We start from the raw sequence: 25126 nt of genomic DNA on the forward strand, positions 1-25126 counted from the left end.
GTTTAGGTAACGGGGGAAATCAATAGCAGCGGAGGTGATCGTGCTTTTGTCATGAAATGATGCATGAAATTCTGTCGTCTGCCTTTTCTATTCATGTTGTTCCCATCAAAAGTGGCACTGCCAATCGTTTATTTTACTATTCCACTTATAAAAAAGCGAATTGAACTGAAATGGAAATTTCTTTTCAGTGAAGTCGCAAATCATGACTGGCACCAGCTGGAGCTTCAAACAAACTGATAACAGGATGTTGAATTTGGAGGACACCGCTGTTGCCAAGTTTAAAACTGTGATTTCTAATTTCTTGTCATTTCTTTGAACAGTAAACAGTTTTCATTGTTTACCCTTTTATTTACAATATTATTTCACTGCCTTCCTGATGTTTATATTTGGTTTGGTTTGATAGCTTTTCGTAAATTGAAAAAACATTTGCAACCTCAGGCAAAACTTTGTGAAACGAAGAATAAATGGGAATGGGAAGGACATGTCAATGTGATGTTGTGTTTATTGGACCATTATAACTCACCTTCCCAAGAACAGTCAGCTGCTGCACTAACAGATGAGCACTCTCCGTTTTCCCGGCTCCACTTTCTCCGCTGATCACAATACACTGCACACAGGAAGTCACAGAGATTACCATGAAACTACTAATAACAATAATTCCACCCCGTTAATGGAGAAATCTTGATAATCTGACTCCAAAACAAGCGGAAATAAAAGCAACTTTCTGCCCTCAGGACAATGTCGCAATGACAATATAATACTTGTGTCGTGTGTGATGAAATGAGCACAACATTTACCTGGTCTGTGTTGTATGACACCATGGACTGGTAGGCCACATCAGCCACAGCAAAGATGTGCGGCGGGTTAGCCGTACGCTTAGCTCCTATGTACATCTTAGTGTGCTACAGAGAGAGAGAGGAGCGTTGACAACAAAAAGAAAAAGACGTATTTAAAACATGCACAAGAATGTAATGGATGACATACGGTAGATGTTATTTAGAATAAAAATGAACGTTTTCCACCTGTGAAAACTGTCATACATTATATTTTTGCTCTGGGAGGAGAGGAATGAAAAATAGCGACAAACTTGAGGCAAAGACAAACGTGATGATTGAGAGGAAAATACAGTCAGTGAGCTATGGAAGAGGCAGAGAAACAGGGGCAGTGTGTGTGTGTGTGTGTGTGTGTGTGTGTGTGTGTGAAGGTGCAGTTAAATGGGATGCAGCAGACTGAAGAACTGCAGAGGCGCTAATGAGATACGCTGGGCTACATTCGGTGCATTATTGACCAAATGTATTACGAGCACACGTGCGTAAAGAAAAACAAACAAAACAAACAAACAACCCACAGACCTGAGGAGCATATATCTCCATCTTATGGAAAGGATTGACTGCGATGAGGATGTCTCCCACATATGTGTAAATCTGGTCTTTTCCATAGCGACTCTGAAGCTGCTCCGTGACGGTATTCTGGGGGGAAAAAAGAAACCTTGATTTTCAGGTATGTCATGTTTCCAGCTACTTATTCCTGCCTAGATGTCTCATTATAGGGAGATAACTGCATTACAATCATTATTACAACCAAGCAGTCCTTTAGCTTATGTCCTGCCTCAAGTCAAGGCCTGTGACGCCTGTTACGTCAATGTATTATCTTCGTGTCACGCGGTGATTAATCCTCCTGTCTCCGCGCTGCCGGGACGGGTACATCACCGGCAGCGGGGCGGCACAGCCTCCCTCGTACCGGCAGAGCTGCTCATCTTGAAGGATGGGTGGAAATATCCGCCGGCAAACTGAGGCCGGTTGTATCGTTCAATACGTCAATGCGGCGCTCACGTTTGATGGATTGCTCTCGGTGTTATTTGGGCAAAAGATGCCACTGTGCATTTCTCACTGTGCTTCATCAACAGACCAACAGGGTTGATCGTTGTAGTTAACGGAGGGAGGGAAAGAAATCACCATATATATGTAATAATTCTGAATTTATGTGACTATAAATCACAAAATATCTCTGTAAAATGCATGAAAATGTGTTTTGAACAATGTAATAACGAGTTTTTACAGGATATCATAGATCTGTTTCAGATGTAGTACATGTCGTTGTTATGGTATATTTAAAAACAAATAAACAGTTGTCAAAACAATCTCACCACATGGTCCATTTAGTAGCTGTTCTGGAGCTTTTGATTGTTTCACACTACAATGCTTATGTTGATATTTTCATTTTTCAGAGCTGTTGTTGGCTTAAAGGACAAACTATGAACCTCAGCTTTGAAACTCCATCTGCCGAGGAAGCTCATGTAATATCGTAGAAAGCTCCAGAAAAGCTACACAAAAAAAAAAAAAAACCTCATGGTGAGATTATTTCGAAAACTGAACTTCAAATCTCATTATTTTGTTGTTTGTTATTGAGATGTGTATTTATGTCAATCATCATCAGAGAAAACAAAAAATAAATAAAAAACAATCAGAGTTTGGACTTCCTCACCTCATCTAGCACTTCCAGGGTGGCGAGGTCGTCCACCTCGTCGGGGTCAGTCTGTGTCTTCATGTGGCTTCCTTTTTTAGTGTGGATGCGCTCATGCCTGGAACAGGTCGCACAACCAAGTCTTTTACTAAAGCAGTAATGTACGCGACTATATCGGTAATCTATATTCAAATTCAGTACATCATGAAAACATACCACAGTCCTGCCGCTGTTATTCGCTAAGGCAAAGAAGAGCATCTCTTCATTTTAAACAAACCTTAAATAATGTAAATGTAATCACACCTTCAACTAGATAAAAGATTTACATGTAAATATAATACGCTGTAACATAAATGGTGAAAATAAAAGGGGCATCAGTATGCAGCTCACTCCGCCCTCCATCCTCCCTTTGCTCCCTACACCTTGAGATTGATGTTTATTTTTGCATGAAACTGTAAATTATAGGGGAAATTGTACCATTTTAAATATTTACTCCTACAGACATGACTCCTGAACTTTACGGACTGATATCTGTTCACTGTGATAAATCACTTTAAATACAAGCTAAAAGAAGTCTGGACGTATCAAAATGCACCACTATGAATAAATCAGTTTCCTCACATTATGTGTCAGAAATGTATGATTACATCTGATTACCAGCCACATCCGAAAGGATTTATCATTATTTAGCTGATGATGACTGCAATTAATCTCCGCTAAAACGCCATTTGTCTTGAGAGTTAATAACAAACGTCGGTGAGGTTTCGGAGCTCATCGACTGCGCTAGGTTTGGTGTCGTGGTCCTACAATGACAGGACGTTACAGAAAACACAGGAAATAGATATAACAACGTAAAACAGACGACAACGTAAACAATGGCAGCATGTAAACAATCTAAAACCAGCTCATGTAGCTGAACGCAAGTACATGTGCCTTCACAACTACAACAAGAGCTCTGGCTGAGACAAGAGCAACACTACAACAACAAAAAAAAAAAGCCAGTTAGCATCTACTCCTACTGAGGCTTAAAGGTCATATATATGCATGTGTTACCTGTCATTACTGTCTGTGCCTCTGTCTGTCTTTCCATGATGGCTTAAAACGACAGAAATAGGATTAACATTTCATGACTGTACTGGGTGAAACACTTTTCTGGGCCAACGTGTCTTGGCTCATGTGACTCACGTCGCCAGCCTCCATGTCAAGTGAAGCCGGAGCAGGATTGAGCAGTTGTTTATGTGAGGGTGACAGGGCTTGTAAAGCATCCAGCGAGGGGTGGGGGTGGGGGGTGGGGGGGTTAATTTGGATTACACTGCCTGCAAAAGTTAAGCTGCAGCCCTGCAAAGACAACCCTCTGACAGGGAAGAAGTTTTTGTTCTTTTTTTGCTATCGAACACTTTCTGCACGACTTCCGCCGTGTCACAAAACATACGTGGAAATGTGAGAGACATCGGGGGGGGGACACGCGTACAGATAGGAAGGTACCTTGTTTTTTCAATGACTCCTATTTGTTGGTTGAGATCAATGAGTTCAATCAATTGCTTCTGCAGTATTTTCTCTCTGCCGACAGTCTGTTTGATGAACACATGCTGGAGCAGGTCTAGCACGTTTGGTCTCAGCTCGAAGTCCTTAATCAGACATCTGTTAGGGGAGGGGGGAGGGGGGGGGGAGGAAATGCATTTCTCGGATTTATATTCAAAGCGTATGGTTATGTTCTATCAGTGGAATTATTTATTATTCACCCAGGCGTAACAAAACACACTGGCCTCCACACTCACTTGCAGATGAAGTCATTAAAGTCGTCTGACCAGAGCTCCGGCTGGTGGAGAGTAGGCGGAGGGTTTCTGTTTAAAGGAAAGGAACGGGGGGGGGAGAGATAAATGGAGTGATAAGATTCAATGAGATTTTACACGGCAGCGGCCAGAGAGAACAAAAGGCCGAGGTGCAGAGTGGAACAATGGAGTGAAATATTAACACTGGAACCATCAGTAATTGAAACACATCCAGAGATGTTTTCTGCGATGGCACGAGGCAGAAAGCAACAGTCGGCAACATTCGATACGAAAACATGGAACCGGATCTTATAAGCTGGAGGCGTCTTCTCCTGTCAAAATCACATTCAAAAGACACACTCTGGGTTAAGAGGTCAACAGTAACAAGGCCTCACAGCTGGGGAACAACTCAGCTAATTTGCTATAACTCCTTGTCTACTGTAAACCTCTTTACAACAGCGTTCCTGGCAAGTGGTAGGGAAGTCAATGCCGCCTGCTGACGCACCAGGGCCTTTTTCACGCCGCCTCTGACAGCAATAAATTGTTCTAATGAGAGGCCATACATCTCCTTTTTAATCACACAACACGACCAATACAGACGGCAAATGCATGAGCAACTTAAATTGTACAACTATTTTGTTTTTTTTAAGTTTTTAATTCCCTGGATACAAATATGAGGACATATATCAATTATGATATCCAAGTAAATTTTGTGTTTGCCCACCTGTCATAAATTCACTTTACCCGAGGCAAATGCAAATCTTCTCTGTTGCACATAATGAAGGATAAGAGCTCACTACTTTACATGTGCATAACGAGGAAAATTAATCTTTAACCTGCTCCAGAGTGCGACACTGTCGTCCCTGCCTTTCTCTGTTTCTGTCTTTATATTTGTCTGTGATTCACCTGCAGTCCTGTCCACCACAGTTCAGGTTGACATAAGACCTGGAAACATCAGGCTCAAAATAATGCTAAGGCTTGCTAATTCAGCTAATAAAGATGCTTTTCATGACACTGTGTCAGAGAGATGGCAAACTCCGCCACACGCTCAAACTTGTGATGTTTTTTTTCCAGCAGGAACAATGTATGGGATTGTATCACACCATATTAGATTGCTTTACAGTATACGGTGTTGTATTGAGCATATCTGTATCTGTATATATGGTAAAATTCAATTCACAGCGCCGACGGAAATCAAATGTATTTGGGCATTTTAAAGACCACATCAAAATGAGGGTTTTTCCTGTGATGATCCTCAGTTTCTATTCGGCCAGCCTGAATTAAATAAGACAAGGTGTGGTGGAATCGCTGCCTTCATCATGTCTCTTTCCTGAGAGAGAGAGAGAGAGTGAGAGTGAGAGAGAGAGAGAGGTGGGAAGTGAGGAGTGTGAACAGTGAGCCTGAAGCTCTGGCTACAGCAGTCACATAGATTCAGGGAAGGCTGTGTGATGGCTCCTGTGGAGCACGACCCCGGAGCAAACACACAGGACAGCTATGACACAGGAGCTGTTTTTGTGTGTGTATGTGTCTGTGTGTGTCAGGCGCACACACACACAGACACACACACACACCGTGCAGTGACGGACAAAGTGCTGTGCCGTTAAGATGACAGTGGCGGTAAGTGCTTATGCGGCTCGCACACTGGAATCAGGAGACGACAAACAATTATATTTCACCTTCAGCCCACAACAATACACACAGATGAGAAGAGGGGTGGCTGTACTCTCACCCCCTCCCTCCCTCACCCCTCCCTCCTTCACCCCCCTAAACCCAGGACGAATGGGATCAGTGCCAGGAGGGGAGGGGCTTACGGATAAGCCCCTGCCAGCAAAAAAAAAAAAAATCCATTTGAAATGAAAGGACAGTACTTTGTGTGGTGACAGTCTGTATAGAGAAGCGAATCACTGCATTGGGGAGCAGGAGATGGCTTTTCTGGATTGCAGTACAAGCACTGAATTACCCTGTCTTTACCCTCCTCTCTGCCTGCAGAGGAGGGATGTAATGAAAACACACCCGCCGCTGTCTGAGGTTTTTTTTATTTTTTATTATCAGTGTCTATAATCACTTGTTTTAGCTCTGCTGCTGAAAGAAAGCTTGTACGTAGATGCTGACGTGGAATATCTCACCTTCAGTCTCATCAATCATCCGTCTCAATATAAAGATAGGAAATACATCTGGTTAGTAATAAATGAAAATAAATGTTCAATTATGTGTTGTCAAGTAGTATAAACCTGTATTTAAAGATCAATGACAGTGCTGGGGGGGTCAAACTCTCTTAACGATGATGGCAGGTTGTTGTAGGTGCGATGGCGGCTCACCTGGGTATTTTGAAAAGGGCTCTCATCGGGTGGAGGTCGGAGAGCGGCGGGTCTCCATCTCCCAGCTCTATGGCAGTGATGCCCAGGGACCAAACGTCACAACGGGCATCGTAGGTGGAGTCCAGCTGCTGCTCGCACGCTATTACCTGGAGCACAGATCGATAAATGTTGAGTAAGACGCCAATTACAATTCTGTTAATTGTCAAATTAAGGCCAGTAAGTAACACAACTGTGACAGCACCGACAAAAACTGTTTTCAAAAGCACAAAGTTAACCATCAGCAAACACCTCTGTGAATTGTCTTGGGGGTTACAACATCCATTAATCCCTTTGCCCTCAATGGCTTCACCAATTATCAGATCAAAACATTATTACACCTTTGTTTTTGGAGCTCACTGTGTTAAGAAAATCTCTATTTCCTTCATCTCTAAACCAGCAGAAGATCAGACGCTGAGATGAAAGGCCTGTTGTCCTGTTGTCCTGTTGTACTCAGCAGACTCCTGGATTTCTACGGAGTGACGACTAAAGTTGTGAAGTTTGGGGCCTAATTCCCCACGAGGGAGTCAATATTCATGTATTGTTATTGGATTTTGTTATTTTGTCTGCCTTTGCACACACACACACACACACACACACACACACACACACACACACACACACACACACACACACACACACACACACACACTAAAGTAAAGAAGCATGTAACAGTGCAAAATGTCATTTATGGAGTTGTCCAATATCAAAGACACCGATTATAACAGAGGTGGAGTCTACACATCATCTGCTGCAGGCAATACAGCAAAGACACACACACACACACACACACACACACACACACACACACACACAGTCTATCATCAATGTCCTCAGGGCAACATGGCACCCAATCAACAATATGACTCATCTGAGTGGGTGGCATGTGCACATACACATGCACATGCACATACACACACACAGACACACACGCACACACACTATTAGTGTCAAATGTCTGAAATCAATATAGTTTGTGTTGCCAATTCTCAGTATTCTCAGTGGGCATGTATTTATGTACGTAGACAAGACAAGCAGAAAAAAATCATTACCAGATCACGAATACAACATCCTAATATCGTAATACACAAGTACACACACACACACACACACACACACACACACACACACGAAGACAAAATGAAAAGTCTGTCACTATTTTGTCAATGTATGTATGATAACAAAGAAATTCAGTCGTCGTCATGATATCAGGCGAAAAGAAAAGTAACTTTAAATTGTGGTAAAATGTTTCAAGAAAAGACAAATATACACTATAACAGCCTAAATCATCAACGTGTAACCATTCGATATACCTAAAAAAATATATTGTATATGTATATTGTATAATTGTATATGACTCAACTTACCCCTCAACTCAAAGTTACATAACCAAATCTTCTTTAGCAAGAAGGTGAGACCGTGTCTGTTTTTTAATCCAGTGCTGTTTATTATCCAGTCTTCAAGTCTCTGTGTTCACAAAGAACCTCTCAAAAAGAAATAGCAGAAATAACAACACCGTAGATAATTGTTTACAGATCTCACTCCCGACATGAAAAAGCCTCCGGAACCGAAGACTTTATAGTCTAGAGTCCAGCCGAGACTCGTCTCGTTCTCACAACTCTTTAATGAAGAACATCTTACACAAATGACATTAAAATCCTCCAGGTCCTTGTGTCCTGAACACGTCACGCTGCGTTTATTCTAAAAGCGCGAAATTTGCACACAATGCAAAGCTCATGTAAAAATGTCCATTTTGATTGGACCAGTGAAGGTTATTTACTGCAGGGAGGTCGTACATTCAAAACTGGTGCAGGTGCAATGGATACAGAGTGTAGCTGTGTAGAAGAGTGTAAAGTTACCAGTTATCCCTACAATGTAATCTTGATCAGCGTCGAGGTTGCAGATGGGATCGCGCTATGTGTTCACATTTAATCATTTCACTACACAGCCGAGACATCAGGCAAGTTCGGCTGTCGGTTCAGTTGTTATTGGCTTTGTGGGCTTCTTTCATTGCTCGTGAGTCCATGAATTATCTTTAAAATATTGTTTTAATCACCTGACGGTCAGACAAAATGTTGATAATGGATGATACAGATTTCTTTACAACTTACTTTTACAACTACAAATTTCAAATTGTTGTTTTCGGTCCTCTAGCTGACTGTTTATTAGACTTCCGCAGATCATTTTGGAGCCACAGAAGATATTATTTCACATATGCAGAAGCTCACACTTCTGCTTGCAGTGGAAATAAACACCGGCACTGGATGTAAATCTGCTTTAGGATCTTCAGCTGTGTAATTCTGTGTAATACTAGTACAGAGTTTTTAATTCAGACTTATACGGACGTGTTTGGACATTTTGTAAAATAAATACTGGACCATGTTTGTAGAAAATGAGGCAACAAATGCAACTACGTCCCTGTTGTAAACCTGAAGTGAGACAACAGAGAGCGAGGGACCACCTCACTTTATATCATCCCTTATACAACGCAGTTGAAAAAGTTAACCTACCATAAAAAAGTAAAGGATAACGGGATGTGACTGTGTACTGGTATGAATGATCACTTCCTGATGTGTACTATTTTAGAGGCTCTATGCAGTGCCGGTGCAGCGAGCCATGATTAGATAGGAGATGAATGATGGAGGCTGCCCATTCCATTTTCTCACGAACATCCTATTTGACAGTGTTATCTCTTCGATGATTATTAACTGTGGCCCGCCGGGATCTGCTCCAGGCTAATGTAGTGGAAAGGGAGCAGGCTGCGGGAGCGTTTATAGGCCGTTTTTATTTTTTTTTACTGTACCTCAGGAGCCATCCAGAAGGGAGTTCCAACGGAGGTGTTCCTCCTCAGACGGGTGTTCGTCAGCTGAGCAGAAACACCTGCAGGGAGGAGAATTCACAGTTCAGCCATTTTAGCCTCTCGCAGGATCCAGTGCGGACAATTTACACTATCTCAATAACTTCCTTTACATGTGTTTTTTTTTTTCTTCTCTCAAACATCACACTGGCTGTGCAAAGGGAAACAGTAAACAGAAGGGTGCTGCTCAGCTGATATGGGGCTGAGTGGATCTCGTATGCCTCTGATAGAGCTGTCACTATACTGACAAGGAGAAAAAACAAAACACACACATGCACACAGCAACATCAAGCTGCTATGCTTTTCTTTTTTCTCTCCTACAAATGATAGATCGCTTTGAATTACAAATTCTTGTGTCACTGCAGGGGATGTAGGTTTGCTGGGCATTTCAAGAACAAGATTTGAATACAATTCAACTGTAAACAGGCTGTGGCAGCTGGAGACGACATTTCACCCACTCTCAGAACAAGATATTATATGATTTATTAGCTCCATGTTAGCTTTATCTGCCTATATAACAAGAGGACAGAGTCATCCCTCCGACAGTCAAGGCGGAGGTGGATGTATTCAGCAGAAATGGGACTGCAGAGAGAGAGAGAGAGAGAGACAGAGAGAGAGAGAGAGGGCATGTGTGTCCGTATGTGTGCAGTAAAAAGCCTGACAAGGAACACGCTGACCCACAATCGTGACTTCAGTCCAGTCCAGACAAATCAGCGTTACGCCACGCTGCGATGTGTCCCGGGGCTGGCTCAGCCGAAGCAGCCGGCCAGGACAAAACAAAAAAAAAAAAAAAAAAAAAAAAAAGCACAGCCTCTGGACAAAAGCGGCCACCAACAAATAAAAGGTGATCCGCTGATGCAGGGCACGCAGCCGCAGAGAGCACTGTCTTATGAATCTGGAGTGTAGAGTTTGTGCAGAATTTAACTCTGCGGAAGATGTTTCAGACGTGCAGCATAAGAACCGAGAGGGAACGAAGAGGTCGCTCGTGTGAAATGTGTTCAAAACGTGAAACGTGTGCAGACGTGTGCACAACAACAGCGTCAGCAAACTTGTTTCTTGCAAAAAAAAAGCTGTGCATCGCTGTCGGTACAGTAAACACAATGACTCTCTGTTGGTGCTGGTGGGTTTAAAGCCAGGGGCGGAGAGAAACGCCAATGCAGAGGAAAAACGGTTCTGTGACAAATCATCAAAAGGGATTAGAATCATGTGCAGGTGGGGATATATGCATAAGGCTGACACAGACACACACACACACACACACACACACACACACACACACACACACAACCACACTCGCATGATCACACGTCACCAAACCACTACACAGTAACACAAACCCATAGTTCTGCTTGGATGCAGGTGTTTATACAAAGAAACAGGAAACCAAACTGCCAAGGAAAACCTACAATGATCTGATCAAACTTATGGTTTTACACACACACACACACACACACATACACACGTCTTCTCCAATATATTATGGTGAGGATACAGAAATAAAGAGCCCCCTATTAAAGCTCTCACTGCCCCTCTCTTTCCACTACATTAGCCCCGAGTGGAGCCTGGTGGGCCACACTTAATAATCATCACAGAGATAACGCTGTCAATTAGAATATTCATGAGAGACCCATGAACGAGCGGCTCCTCTCATTCTTCCGCCGCTCTTTTTTGGGTCCATCTCTTTGCTATTTTGTTTCTCTGCTGGTGATGAGTCACTGCGGGGGTTTTATCTCCTCAGCTGCTTAGTGTAGCGTGCGCCCCTCCACATGAAAAACCATTAATCCCAGCGTGACGCAGTGCCTGCGTGTAGCGCCGAGGAAGGCACGAGTCGGGCAATTTTTTTTTTTTTTTTTCTAACCCTTCTTCGTCACTCTGCAAGCTTTTACACAAGTTGGGCTTATTTCTAAACTGCTTTCTTTCCTTTTTTGATGATGTCATAACGTATCTGGTACAAACTCTGGTACAGACTTGCAGCCATCTTTTGCGCCTGCGGTTCTCCCGCTCTGCACACGAGCTGACACAGACTCCAGGACGGACCTTTGCTCTTTCAGTGCTGCCAAATTCTAAAGCAGGCGAACACTTCACCGGCCAATGATTACACAGGAGTCCACGTCTGATCTGCTCCAGTTTGCTGCCACCTTGGTTTCAGGTGACTGACATGACATTTATTTAAGAGTCACAGAAAGCTGAGAAATTCAAATTTCTGCATTTAAATGCAGGTTACATACTGTGTGTGCTGCATGCATCATTTTACTATTTTGTAGTACAAATCAGAACTGACAGCCATGCAAGAAGCTCTGTGACGCTTTTACTGCAGGCTAAATGCTAAGATCGGCATGCTAACATGTTCACAATGACATAGCTAACATGTTGATGTTTAGCAGGTTAAATAATTATCATGTTTATCATTTTACTTTAGCGTGTTAGCATGCTAATGTTTGCCAATTTTTTAAATTTTGAGACGTGTTTTGTTCAAAACCTCAAATGTGAATCACATGTTGTTGCTAGAGGAAAAATCAGAGGAACGCCAAAGTGAGTATGAGTCGTCCTCTGGGGGCCATGAATGTCCGTACAAAATTTCATGAGAATCCATCCAGTAGCTGTTGAGATATTTCAGCTTGGATCAACACGACGTGGGGTAACAGAGAGGGTTTGAGCTTCCACTTCACCAACAATGTTTACATGTAATAAATTCTTTCCACAGACACTGTACCTTTTTTTTCTATCTTTCATATCTATTCATTACAAGTTTAGCCGCAGAAAACTGCAGATGCTTGATAAGATGTTCTGAAGTAAACAAGAATCACTAGATTGCAGGAAATAAAAAGGTGAGATGTTGTTTGTGATGCCTGGTTTCCAATCACCTGAAATGAATAGACTCATGTGTGCAATAACTTCTGTGAGACCTTTTCGCACTTGAAACTTACCATAGTCAAAGTTTCTCTTTGTTTGCCGTTTTTATACACACATTTTTTTACTTGTTTACTTTGTTACCGGGAAAAGATGGTAGGCATCTTTTCAAACTTCAAAAACATTTAATAAATAATCATTATAATCATCACTGAATACCACTTCTAACAAAATACTAATGTAAAAGTTACACTAAACGTGTGTGTGTGTGTGTGTGTGTGTGTGTGGGTGTGTGGGTGAAGCCTGTGTCTCCACATCACCGGTGTGTTTGCTCTCCAGTGCGGCGGTGACCATTGGTTACATAATATGTTCAATTATTCAGATGTGTTTGAGCACAGTTATGCTAAACAAGCTCAGAACTGTATAACGTCTAAACTTATCTTGTATCCTCGTTTGACGAACTATACTTGCTCAGATATTGTGTTTAACGTGGGTATGTAAGAGTCTTTACATTTTATTCTTAAAGTCTTCACATCTTCATATTTTCACATTTGACCTTAGATTCAAGGCCACGTATTCAGCTTCACAGGAAGTAGACTAAACATTTAAGAAAACATTTTGAATTACATCTCTAACGTCTTCCTCCGTAAAGACCTCGGGGCTTTACTCTTTAAAAACTGGTGCAATAAACAGGGGTCGAGAATCTCTATGTGACAGTCTTGTGAGAATGGAAAGCAAAAGGTGGCCCGGCTCCATATTAGCAACTTCACATTCACATATTAAGTGATTCCATTAATGCCCCCCCCCTCCCTCATCCTCCTCCCTATATAAGAGCTGTGCACTTCACTTTTGTGCTTCATGGTTAGAAAAGGCTTTTAAGAGAAGCCCGCAATTAGCAGACTAAATGCAAACCTACACACACACACACACACACACAAATACACATGAGTGGGGATTTTATTTGTAATGAAAACAGGCAACTGAAGAAACCTGGGGGGAGGGGGGTGAGTCATCCCCCTGGAAATAGTCAGAATCACTTTGCCTATCATGAGCCTTCAATCCAGGAACTATGTTGCGCCGCTCTGAACGCCTCATTTGGTTAAGAAAACCCAAAAGCAAATCAGGGCAAACACACGATGAATAGCAACAATGTCCTCTGCCGTCTGCGGCAGAATGGAAAAGATAGGGTGAAATGGAAAAGTATAATCGTCCGCCACCTTGTCGGGTTGTGTAAATGTATTCCAACCTCTCGAGGAAACTAATTAGTGGCACAATATATTTGGCAAGCGGCTGAAGGTAAATGGATTTGACCCTCTTCTGTTAAACAGCCATAACATGATTTTCACTGATTAGACGAGGACGGTGCTGAAAAAAAGACACGATGTTAAAGCACATCTTTAAGATGACACATCGCCTACCGAAATCCACAAGTTTGATCCCTCCGTGCGTCGTCAGCAGGATGTTATTGCCTTTGACGTCACGGTGGATGGTCTTGTTGATGTGCAGGTGTTGGAGGCCCTTTGGGGAAAAAGAAAAAAGGGGGAGGTGGGGGTTAACAGCTTTTTCTGGCAAGCACCTGCCTCTAAAATTATCTCGTTTAAAAAGGAGCTATTTGGAAATTTTCTCTGCCGCCAAATGTGGTTTCCTGCCAGGGGGGGTGGGGGGTGGGGGGGTGGTGGTGGTGGTGATTGTTGCTTGACTAGAGCTTCAGCCATTGTTGCGTTTACAACACAAGGGGTTATAATACGTACGCCCCTCTGAGCTGCGCTGCGTCTTCAGGGCAGATTGGAGGGGGCTAGCTGGTTAGCATGCTAACTTCAGTGAGAGAAAAGAAGTGATAGAGACAAGAGTTAACACTGGCGTTGCTCTCGGTGCAACTGTTAATGCTAACGCCGGCTGTGTAGCGATGGCAAAACTTACAAATAGCTCCTTTAGCCTGTTTTCATTGAAGCACTGTCTCTCCTCCTGACTTACCATGAGGGCCTCACGCAAGATATAGGCAATGATGGCTTCATCCATCCTGTCTCCTCTCCTCAGCATGCCTTTGGCCAGATCCGTCACTGAGCCACCGTTGCAAAGCTGCGACAGAGAAAAGCCACAAAGAGCGGAAAAACAATGAGCAAAAACCTCAACATGAGTCAGCACTTATAGCTCGGCTTACACAATGTGCCGGAATCTGGGGCAATCTTAGATACGAAGAATTTCACAGAAGAAACAGCAGAGGATGAAAATGTTTTGATCACCAGATTTCACAGTGAGAAAAGGGGGATGCTGAAAGTAATTCTGTCAATCTCTAGCGGCTTATCTTTCTGAGGCAGCTTAGTGGGAGGTGAGAATCGTGCCCGTGCAGAGAATGTACATTTTGTGAGGAGGGTTTTAAATCTACGCCGTGATGACTAAGCGCGGTAAATATTAAAGACTTACAAATCATCTACAAATTAAGTACATCCCCTTATGTTTTCAGACAATGCCAGGAAATCACACAGCATTTAAAGGCCGAGTGGAAACAGAACGTACTCAGGTGGAAATCAGCATCTTTCAGCTTCTTCTCCTTCACAGAGAGAGAAACATTTCATTTCTGTGTTTATAGGTGTTTTCTTGTGGTGTACTGCATCTAGACATGGACTCCACCGTCAATAGCAATCCCTCTTGGAAAATTACACAAAATTACCCAGTAGGTTGCCAAGGCAACAATAATAACCCTTAATTTGGGCCTTTCTTTGGGAGATGCCAGAGGTGTAGGAGAAAACGAAGAAAAAAAAAGAAGCGCTAAGATGTCAATCACAGTGCAAAAGGCTGGAAATGAACAGAAATTGTAGATACTGCATATGAGCGCTGTTTGTAAACACAGACCTCGTCACTCTGTGTGGTGAAAGACATCATCTACAGACGCATTAAAAACACACACGCATCCCTCCTTCTGCATTTTGTTTGCGACTTGTGAGTGTTTTGCATTTCAACTCGCAAGCGTTTTGTATTAGAGAGGAAATTTCCATCGCAACTCTTTATGTATTAAACACTTGTTCTTTTATAATGGCACTAATTTCCCCACACTTGGAAAATGAAAGCTTAATTAGGCAATAGACGTGCAGTGGTGTGTGGTTACCGAGGATAAGAATCAGTCCCCTGCGGCGATCGTGCTAAAGAGATAGTGCAGCACATATCAGAAAAGGTTAGAAATAAATAACTTTTACAGCACAGCGTTAATACGACTGTAGTATTTTTTTTTTTTCAGTGCACGTTCAAAATGACAAAGCAAAACACAGCACCGGGGCTGAAAATGCAGCATGGTGGTTATGGAGGCAGGATGTTCACTCAATGTAAATCCATGATTTTGAAAATTAAAAAAACATGTTGCATAATGGAACTGTGCAGGAAAACGATGCAATCATTGTGTAGCACGTATGGCTTCCCGTGCAATCCTAAGCAGAGAAGTGCTGACGGGTGCAACAGCAGAGTCATAACTCACATGTAATATTTGTTGTTCTGTGCACCAAATCTCCAAACAGGGACCCATTTTTGTCTTGGCATTATGATTCCACCCACAGGGCTCGACTGCAGTCTTTCTGTGCTACTTGCTGCAGCTAATTGAGCAAACCACAGGAAGCTATAAACGGCTTTGTCCAATTAAAGCGTACAGTGAACACTTTTAAAGATCCTCTCCAGACATGTTTTAAACTATATCAGAAATACTCTGTCATGATTTATAGTTTAGTTTAACGTGATTTTCCCACATTAAAGTGAAAATAATTTTTTTTTAAAAACTGAGGCAGTAAGCACATCTACTCTTACTTCCTCATTGAGAAATTTGGATTAGGTTTTGTGCCCCGCCCAGCACCACTGCTTGCTCTAGGTTGACAGGTGAAAGAGCAGTGCATAGGCAAGACGGTTAGAGGAGGAAACATCGGAGAGACTCAGCCACATCTTTGAAGTCATAAGGTGAGCGCAGTTAATTAGTTATGTTGATTGTTAGTTTGTAACCGGCACTGGCTGACGCACAATCCAAACTCTCACTCTCCGTATACTGACAAAGTTTCGGTGACTGTTGGAAGAGCAGAACGTTTACTCAGATGAGGAGTCCGTTGCGACTGAAATCGGCGACTGGCAGACGGATCAGAACGCTTAGCGTAGTTAGCATCTTTTATTTGTTGATGCTGTTTGTTTGTTCACTGCTTATTTCACTCATGATATGTCTTGTATTATGTTCAAAAATACCATATGGATGTTAAAAAGGTTAAAAACTTAGTAGACTTCATGTTAATCACTGTAGGCACATCCATTTTTGCTTAATAAAAGTCAAACAATGTGTCTCTTTGTTGTAGTTTTGAATCTCTTTGTGATCATTTTGTGCCTGAAGTCATTCGATTGACTTTCTAACGAGATGTGAACAGTCACTTCCGACAGAAACTGTTTCGCAGGGGCCCCATGACCCCGTGGCTCCCTGGGCCTGTGCCTGGTAGTGCTGTTCAGTAATCGGTAATTCTGAGAGCGAATCACAGTCTTTGACCTTGACGAAGCACTGGCATAAGTTTTCAACACTGTGCCCCGTGTCTGTTTTCTATCGGCCTATCAATCTGCCTGTCCATCAGGAGCCCAGAGTGCTGTTGCAGGATGGATGGCGTGTATCTCAGCTGCCACATGGGGAGTTTAATCACTCCTCCTCTCTGCTATCGGACGTGCAGACAAACTGCAGTTAAGCAGAGAATCCCGCCGAGGCTTTTTTTCGCAGACAGCGCTGTGCTCTGACAATGAGCTGCGCCTGACGTCAGTCCACATCTCTGCTGCCATATCACCTGTCATCATTAAATTACACAGGGCAGACAGACAAATCCATATTAATGAGAGGTCCGGTGTCCTAGATTTAGCCCAGCTAAACGCTAGCACTCTCACCTTAGCCACAGAGCCACACATCCAGAAAGTGATGCTCGACATGAACATTAATTATTTGACATGTGATGAAGACTCAAACCTCTGCAGGGTGGAAACGATACGTGAAACCCGGTTTGATTTAATTCTTGTACGGATTAACCAGACTTCCTCTCTATGAAATGAAAGTTTGAGCACAGATGTGGAGACACAATTAGCTTAAGTTCCATTAGACTGCACCACAAATTGTACATTTCATGATGATATACAGCGCCAGTCAAACTTTTGACTGATACTGTACATTATAGTAGCAGCTATGTAGAGATGTTTATGTAATCCATAGTCTGAAAAACATTTGAATAATTCCCTCTGCGCCATAGATCACTCAAGAAAAACACATATACCATCATTGTGAAGCGAAGCAACTACTGATTTTCTTTGACTGATGTGTTTTCCTGCCAACACAGCTTCATCAAAAATAAATACAGCACGTTTGAAGAGGAAAGTCGAAGCCAGTTTGACTGTGTCGGATCACCCACGTACTACAATGTTACAGCGATTCATAGTAAACAGCACAAGTACAAATTAAAACTTTCAACAAACACGTCAATAATATCCAACTATACATATAAAAGCTGAAAGGAGCTACCCACTAAAATGTTAAATACATAGTATGGCTGGTAATTATTTTTGATAACAGCAATTAATGCCACCTAATTAATTCTGAGGCAGTTTGATCTGCCATAAAACAGGAAGTGGCTGCAGTAGAAACTTTTAATATAAAAGACTTGTTAAGATTCACATCTTTCAGCTACATCCTGCACGCGCACGTGAGTTTTCACAGAACGATCAGTTTTCAAAAGAATAACCTGAATACACTGAACGCCTGAGAGGCATACTCTCCATTACAAATGAGGTCAGGTGCTCGTTTAGTCATGCAAATGAAAGTAGTCGATCAAAGACGAGCAAAAGAAGTGGATGAAACAAACGTAAAGATGAAACAAACGGGTCGGTGAGGGAGAAACCCACACAGGTGCTGACTTCAACTATCTTTGATGCGCCTTTTCCTGCAAATATAAACACGCGTTGTGTTTTTATTTGGGGCTGCATCATGTCCGCAGCACTGAATGAAGCGTGTGAGTCCGTGTGAGTCCCTGTGTGTGTGTGTGTGTGTGTGTGTGTGTGTGTGTGTGTGTGAGACGCATTGGATCATCTCCAGAGAAAAGCATTCCCATTGTTGCCGTGGCCTTATCGCTTACAGTGCCATAAAAGCTGAGGTGTCTGCTTTCCGGCACAGTTTATTGAAAAGTCCGAACAGGGAATGGCGTTTTAAACCTCATTGTAAATTAATGACTGCAGAGGTCAGGATGAGTCGGGACAGAGACTGATGGCAGTAAATGAGGTTTATTTTTGACTTTCAGAGACTGTCCGTCACGGAGGCGAAGAGAGAGGACGAACAGCAACGATTGAAAATCGAAGCATCTGGTTTAACTGGAGATGTTGCAATATAAAGACAATGCCAAAAACAAATATAACTACAAATATATCCTTTCAGTTCTTTAAAGCCATTCTGATTTTTGGTTTCTCGAGTTTCTTCCATACTTGCCTTCAGATTCAAGGACGTTCAGGCCTGCATGTGGATCGCCTTTCTCTCAAGTAACTTTAGCTTCATTCACGAGTTTCTCACTCACGACCAAATCCCCAAAACCTTAATGTTTTTATCGCCATTAAATTCTTCTAAAAGTACAAATTTGACAAACTCTGGGCGGGCTGTCAAGTGGTGTTTTTATTCAGAAGTGGCTCCTTTTCTGCATCTCTCCCACAACGACATGTTTAATGTGGCGCTGCAGAGACAGTTTGACAAATTCTTCCAATCTCTGCACAAACTCTCGACGATACCAACGTAAATTTGGTCCTTACAAAAGGCCCTTCATGCCCAGTTACTTCTTCCATTTCCTGTAATGACTGAGCCCATGAATTTTTAAATACTTGATGAGCGCTTTGCCTGTACATAATTCTCTGTGGACTGTCAGAGCTTGTATTGACAGGTTTTCTTTCCTAAATACTTTAATTTAGTTTTCAACAGGTAAAAGCGGTAATTCGGCAAAGATTTCAGGCACCAAAGCAAACGTTAAATGGATCACTGAAATTATGTTTCACAGCAGAGATTAGAAGCTTTTGGCCAAGTATATAAATAGTTTTTTCAATATAATTTTTTCCCCACAAAAATAAATACTTACTTGCTTCTCAGGGCTTGTTTTCATAGATGAGCAAGACATTTTTTATTCACTTGCCTTTCAGAGCTTCCATAAATATGGGCACAAAGTAATGCAATTTCAATTTAGCATTACAACATCGTGACTTTTCATTTTTGCATAATAGAAGATGAGATACATCTCTGGATGATGAGCTTTTAAAAGGTTGGACTAAGCACTGGCCTTCATTTAACAGAGCCTCTGGATGAAACGTGGGAGCTCACAATTGAAATGTGCATCCCCCAAATCTGGTTTTTATTTCCAATTAGAGAATAAAAGTCACTCCATCGTCGCTATCTTTGAAGTATTTTTAAGCTCTCTGGGAGCAAATTTAGACCGTGACACATGAAAGCTCGCTCTTCTCTGCCCATATTCGAACCCATAGAGGAGCACACTACAGGGGCAAAGCCAAAAAGCTTGCACACTCCAATGAGGGGCTAACAAAGTAGAGGATGCAATTTGTATGAATTCTGCTCACAATGAGAGGTCTGCTGTCAGCACAGGGCAGAGAAAGGCTCCTCTCAGCAGAGCTAAAGGATGGAAAATTACAGTTTAGAAAGGAGGGACAGTAACCATGGTGAATGACCACCACCACTCTCTGCTTTCCTGTCCCTTCACCCCTAAAAACCCCATGTGCATCTACTTCAGACCACACAAACACACACACACACACACACACACACACACACACACTCAGCTCCACACAGCCACTTGCTAAACTGTCAGGCAGGGATTTCAGCCTCAGGATTAGCCACCAGATTTAGATTGCTGGCTGCAGATTTTTGCAAGGGAAATGTTGAAAATGGATGAGCGAACCACGGAGGGGACAGGGAGTAAACAAAGTAGCAAGGCTGAATGCAATCCGCAAAGACAATATTTCTATTTTTACTCATAGAAATTGAGTCCTGAAATGTAAAAAAAAAACAAAACAAAACAAACAACTGGCATGATATAAATCTACCAATCAGTACAGTGCAAAACAAGAACTACCTTATCAGATACAGGCCTTTGTTTTCCTGTGCTCTGATTATTCATCATCTTAGATCGTACTTGATATCCGAGCAAAGTCCTCCACAAAAGGTCAGGAGGAAGGATGGCGATGAAAAGTGAAGGAAACACAAGCTGGAGAGGTGAAAACTATCTACTGGGTTAGCATAACACTGCTGCTGTTGATGCAGAACCATTGAGCTTGGATTACAGAAATATGGGCGCTGTGTTCTAGCAGTGCTGTACCTGATAATGGAAAAGGGAACAGGTACACTGTTGAACTGATGGTCACTGCTTTCTAAGTGGAGTCAGAAAAAGTTACCTTGAAACCAAAGACAACACGTGTGTACGCAATCCACTGAGGGTTAGAAATGCCGCATAACTAGACTGGATATTTCAAGATGAACAGAAATGAAAATGTCTCTTTATTGTACCCTTTATGCTTTATATATATATATATATATATATAAACATACACATTTTAAAACTACTTGAAAGACCTCATGGACCATAGCTGTGACACATTTCCTGCATTCTTTTTCCTATCAAACCTCCTCAGGTTTCCTGCCGGTGTTTACCAGACGTCTCCAGGTTTATACTGCTCGCTATCAAAGCAGGAACACAAAATTACACAGTGAAAAAGTCAAAAGGCAAAGAAAAGTGACATCCTCCACTGCGTTGGACCCCACAAACACTTTTCCTTCCTCTGAGGTTGACCTCCATTACATGTTTGTCTGGAAGCTGACATTTCAAAAGGGGCTACAGCAAGCAATGACATATGAAAGATGAAGAACTGGGGACCTGGAGGCAAGGCGGCTTTTTTAGATGAACATAAAGTAGCAGCAGCAGCACCAAGGTCCCCTTGAACTTTTGCATAAAATATCATAAATTCACACCTGCATGTAACCATTGCTGTTCAAGAGCAGGTGCAAGAAAAGCAGTCTAAAAGTCAAATGCAGTGTTGTTTCTGCTCAATCATTCAGTCACCAATTAAACATGGCAAATTGAGCAGTTTAAATACGAAAATCTACCAACCTCAAACAATGTCCTATTATTTCCACCATTTCATCTTATTTTACCCAAAATCCAAACAACAGAAAATAGACTTGTTGGCCTCTGCTCCAACCTATCATTTGTATAAACTAATTCACTGAGACAGCCCCTGTAAACAGAAATCCCTGCTCTCAGCAGGGCGTCTATGACACACAAGCTAACCCCCACCCCCAACACCACAACGATGCTAACTGGCCCGCGACCAAATCCCCCAGGTGGCCTATAAGTAAACTCCTAGACTGCCAATGGTGGCTTAAACTGTAACATAATCCCTGGCCAGATTTGGTCACCACTGCATATACCTGGTGAGACATGCAGTGAGAAGTACAATCGGACCTTTAATTTGCACTTACACGCTCTTTGTCTGCACGGTACGGCCATGGTATGCACACAAATGCTGTTTAAGTCCTCAGTCAAATATATGGGTTGTAACAAACACACAATGGGTTTTCTATTCAAATATGATGAGCGCTCTTACCTCCAGCACCAGCCACAACTGGTCCCCACATTTCACATCCTTCTTGTAGTACATCCCATAGAACTTGACAACATTGGCGTGGTCGGACAGAGCTTTGAGGATGTTGTACTCTGCTTCGATCTCCTCATCTATATCCTGCAGAAACAAGGACACAGATCAGTTTAAAATTGCAATTTTACAAAAGTCATGTTTTCTCTATCTAAAGCTTTTTGCCACTGACGTGTCATATCATAAAAAACTTTTTTTTTTCCTGTTAGCTCTGGACAGAACCAGGCTGGCTGTTTCCCCTTGCCTCCAGTCTTTATGCTAAGCTAAGCTAAAAACTTAGCTGAGAACAGAAATGAAAGTTTTTCCCATCTTGACGTCTAACTCTCACAAAGAAAATGCTGAACTATCTTTTTTCTTGCAGCCGCTACTTCAGGGCAGCATGTCGAGCCTCCATCACTGACAGTGTGGGCGAAAAGGGCAAATCCAGGACATCTTGATTATAGCAATCATGAGATACTCCACCGCTGTATGTTGCACCCACACTGTGTGATAAAGACTAACAAGAGGACAGGACTATCTTACGTAGAAATCTAGCTGATATACATTTAATGTACCAAACTAAGTCAAGCTTTATGTCTGTACAGTTGTATCACATCCTGCAGTGACGATGTACAGTATATTAGATTATCATTTGAGTCTCTAGGAACTGTTCTCTTTACAGTTTGCAAGATAAAACAATATTATACACTATAATTTCTGTAAATGTTCCATCAGTGTATTGAGGTTTATTGAGTTTATTTATAAGAGGACACGTCTGTTGTAGCAGTATAATACATGGTACTCTACCACAGGGATTGCAAGCCTTTTTTTTTTTTTTTTTTGGTTGTCATGGTTTTTATGGTTTTAATTCTCTCTGATTCATCTTGCAACTGCTTTGTGGGGTCATGATCCCCTGGTTGGGAATCACTGCTCAACCCCGAGGCAAAAATACTTCTTAACACGGTTCTTATTCAACACTCTTGAACACACTTCACCAAAAATGAAACTGGCAGGAGAATGAAAATCACAAGTGCTTCATAATCCTGAAACCAAGGATACTCTGGCACATGAAGGGACTTTTCAGTGTAGATATACTCTATTTTTATAGATCTATACATGAAATAATCAGCCCAGCAATCAAAATGGTGGTAATGACGGTCCTCACAGACTAGTGGTCTGCAGATAATCATCTCTCAATAATGAGAAACAGTAACAAATTTATAAAAAGTCTAATGAGACTTTCATTAAGGCGAAGGCTGGATTTAATATATGAAAATAGCTGCTCATTAGAGCTGCTAAATAAGCCATACAGTTCACTGTGCCTTCAAAACAGACAACACAGAGGTCGTTATCTGTCTATACAGGATAGATACACAGTGACAACTTATCAATAATGGCAGTTTTGTTTTATAACTTTACAACAGCTTGGCAAAAGAAAGCCTTTGTCTTTAAAGTCATACAGTAGCTAAACAGTGACCTGTGCTTGTGTTGTATTTCAGAAGACGACAGAAAATGATCTAAATAAATGCTCCGTTTCATTACTGCTCAGAAATGTCTTCCTAAGTAACGTTCACCAACTGGAAAATATTGTCGCTCTCTCCTTTGAAGGATGAATCCCTCCCACACTATCATGTAGTAACATCATGCATCTCTGCTATATGTCAACTTGTTCTTTGCTTGAGGCCAAATTTTGCTGCAAATATGTTTTGGCTCAACGCTAAAGCCCTGCACAAGCAGAGGAGATGAAAAATGATCAGAGGACTGCTGCATATGCACGATGAAGAACAATTCATCAGAAGCAGTTTGCTGAGATAATGCGATGGTAGAAGAATAGTTAGAAGAAATCTCCTCTCTATACGCCCTATGCAGAGAGTAGAGCACAGCAGCATGATGTTTATCTTGTCAAGGGGAGGGCTAATGAATCGGTCGCTATGTTGATGACGTATCAGATCTACCAGAGATTAATAAGCAAATCCCATCTGACGTTGGGCGGCAGGCAGGGGACACACGCGACAGGTCACAGGTCTATCACATATAGACATATATATAGCCTTACACCTTGCAACCTGTGAGCCATTCTATCAAATTTACAGAGAGAAATACTGAAAGTAAAAAAAAAAGGAAGAAGTAAAAATGTTCTGATTTAATCTGTGTTGGTGTCTAAAACTCTAAAATACAGATGCTATAAATGTGACAGGTTTAAGGCCACAAGACAGCAACATGTCCTCCGTGTGCCTCCACCAAGGGCATCAACAAAGCACGAGCTTACAGCTGCTTTAACAAGCACTGACTGCAACACGTGTGGCACACAGTAAGGCATTATGCAAAACAAGTGAAGTTCAGACTAAACTAAGAGAGAGAGTAGTAATACATAAGAAAAAATATCATTCATATTGGACATTCAAAGTCAACTTACATGGATGGGATCCAGTATCTTCACCGCTGCTTTACTTCCATCGATTTTGTTGAGCACCTTGTAGACTTTCCCGTAGGTCCCTTTCCCGATTGTCTCGATGATTTCCCAGGTGTCAGTGGGATCCGGAAAGTTGTCAAAGACAATCGATTTCCCTGATTGTGGAAACATCTTCAGGAGAGATCTCCTTTGAAAGAAAAGCACATGGGTCACTGTTAGACAGGGGGAAGGCGGCAGCTGGGAGAGAGCATTGCATGTGGCCGGTGTGCTTATACTGTTATTAATCAATGTCTGAACAAACATAAAACACAAAGGAACGCAATTATATTGATGCAATAAAATAACTGGTCCACCAGATAATGTTTAACACAGGTCAAACGGCAGGTTAACGTTTGATAATGACAGTGGGGAATGAGTTGGAAGAGCTGGAAATGTGGAACTAATTCAAATAAAAGCTGAATAAAAAGTTGTAGCATGGTCATGCGGTTGTATTAGCTGGATCTCAGTTAGTGGAGACAGACCTCCAAAGATGCTGGTTAGCACTCAAGACAGAGTGTGTGTTCTCGTGCAACGAAACAGACAACCATCTCTCAGCACAAAGACTGTTTGTAGTTATTTGTAAGGCCGATGCTGTGTTATTATATTGGATTTAACACGCTGGAGCTGTAGGTGCTGGGTGCAGATAAACAATACAAAGGGATTAGACTGAGGGATTACAACGTAGGTTGATATTATGACTTTTTTGTATTAG

The 25126-nt window shown here is 42.0% G+C and overlaps 1 protein-coding gene across 1 annotated transcript in view; it reads right to left on the reverse strand.

Annotated features, from left to right (window-relative positions):
• myo3a (myosin IIIA) overlaps positions 1 to 24555 on the reverse strand; it is a 47326-nt gene extending 22771 nt beyond the window's left edge. Inside the window, exons 1-13 of the mRNA XM_022748761.1 lie at positions 24379 to 24555; positions 21936 to 22070; positions 14271 to 14375; positions 13715 to 13814; positions 9393 to 9469; positions 6554 to 6699; positions 4242 to 4307; positions 3949 to 4104; positions 3517 to 3558; positions 2485 to 2611; positions 1353 to 1469; positions 798 to 902; positions 524 to 607 (exon numbers count right to left, since the gene is read on the reverse strand). Coding sequence (XP_022604482.1) covers positions 524 to 607; positions 798 to 902; positions 1353 to 1469; positions 2485 to 2611; positions 3517 to 3558; positions 3949 to 4104; positions 4242 to 4307; positions 6554 to 6699; positions 9393 to 9469; positions 13715 to 13814; positions 14271 to 14375; positions 21936 to 22070; positions 24379 to 24546 — 1428 coding nt within the window. The 5' untranslated portion in view covers positions 24547 to 24555. The remainder of the gene's footprint in view (positions 1 to 523; positions 608 to 797; positions 903 to 1352; positions 1470 to 2484; positions 2612 to 3516; positions 3559 to 3948; positions 4105 to 4241; positions 4308 to 6553; positions 6700 to 9392; positions 9470 to 13714; positions 13815 to 14270; positions 14376 to 21935; positions 22071 to 24378) is intronic.
• Between the last annotated feature and the right edge of the window lie 571 nt (positions 24556 to 25126).

This window comes from Seriola dumerili, unplaced genomic scaffold (assembly GCF_002260705.1).
Source record: "Seriola dumerili isolate Sdu_G_001 unplaced genomic scaffold, Sdu_1.0 BDQW01000129.1, whole genome shotgun sequence".
Lineage (NCBI taxonomy): Eukaryota > Metazoa > Chordata > Actinopteri > Carangiformes > Carangidae > Seriola > Seriola dumerili.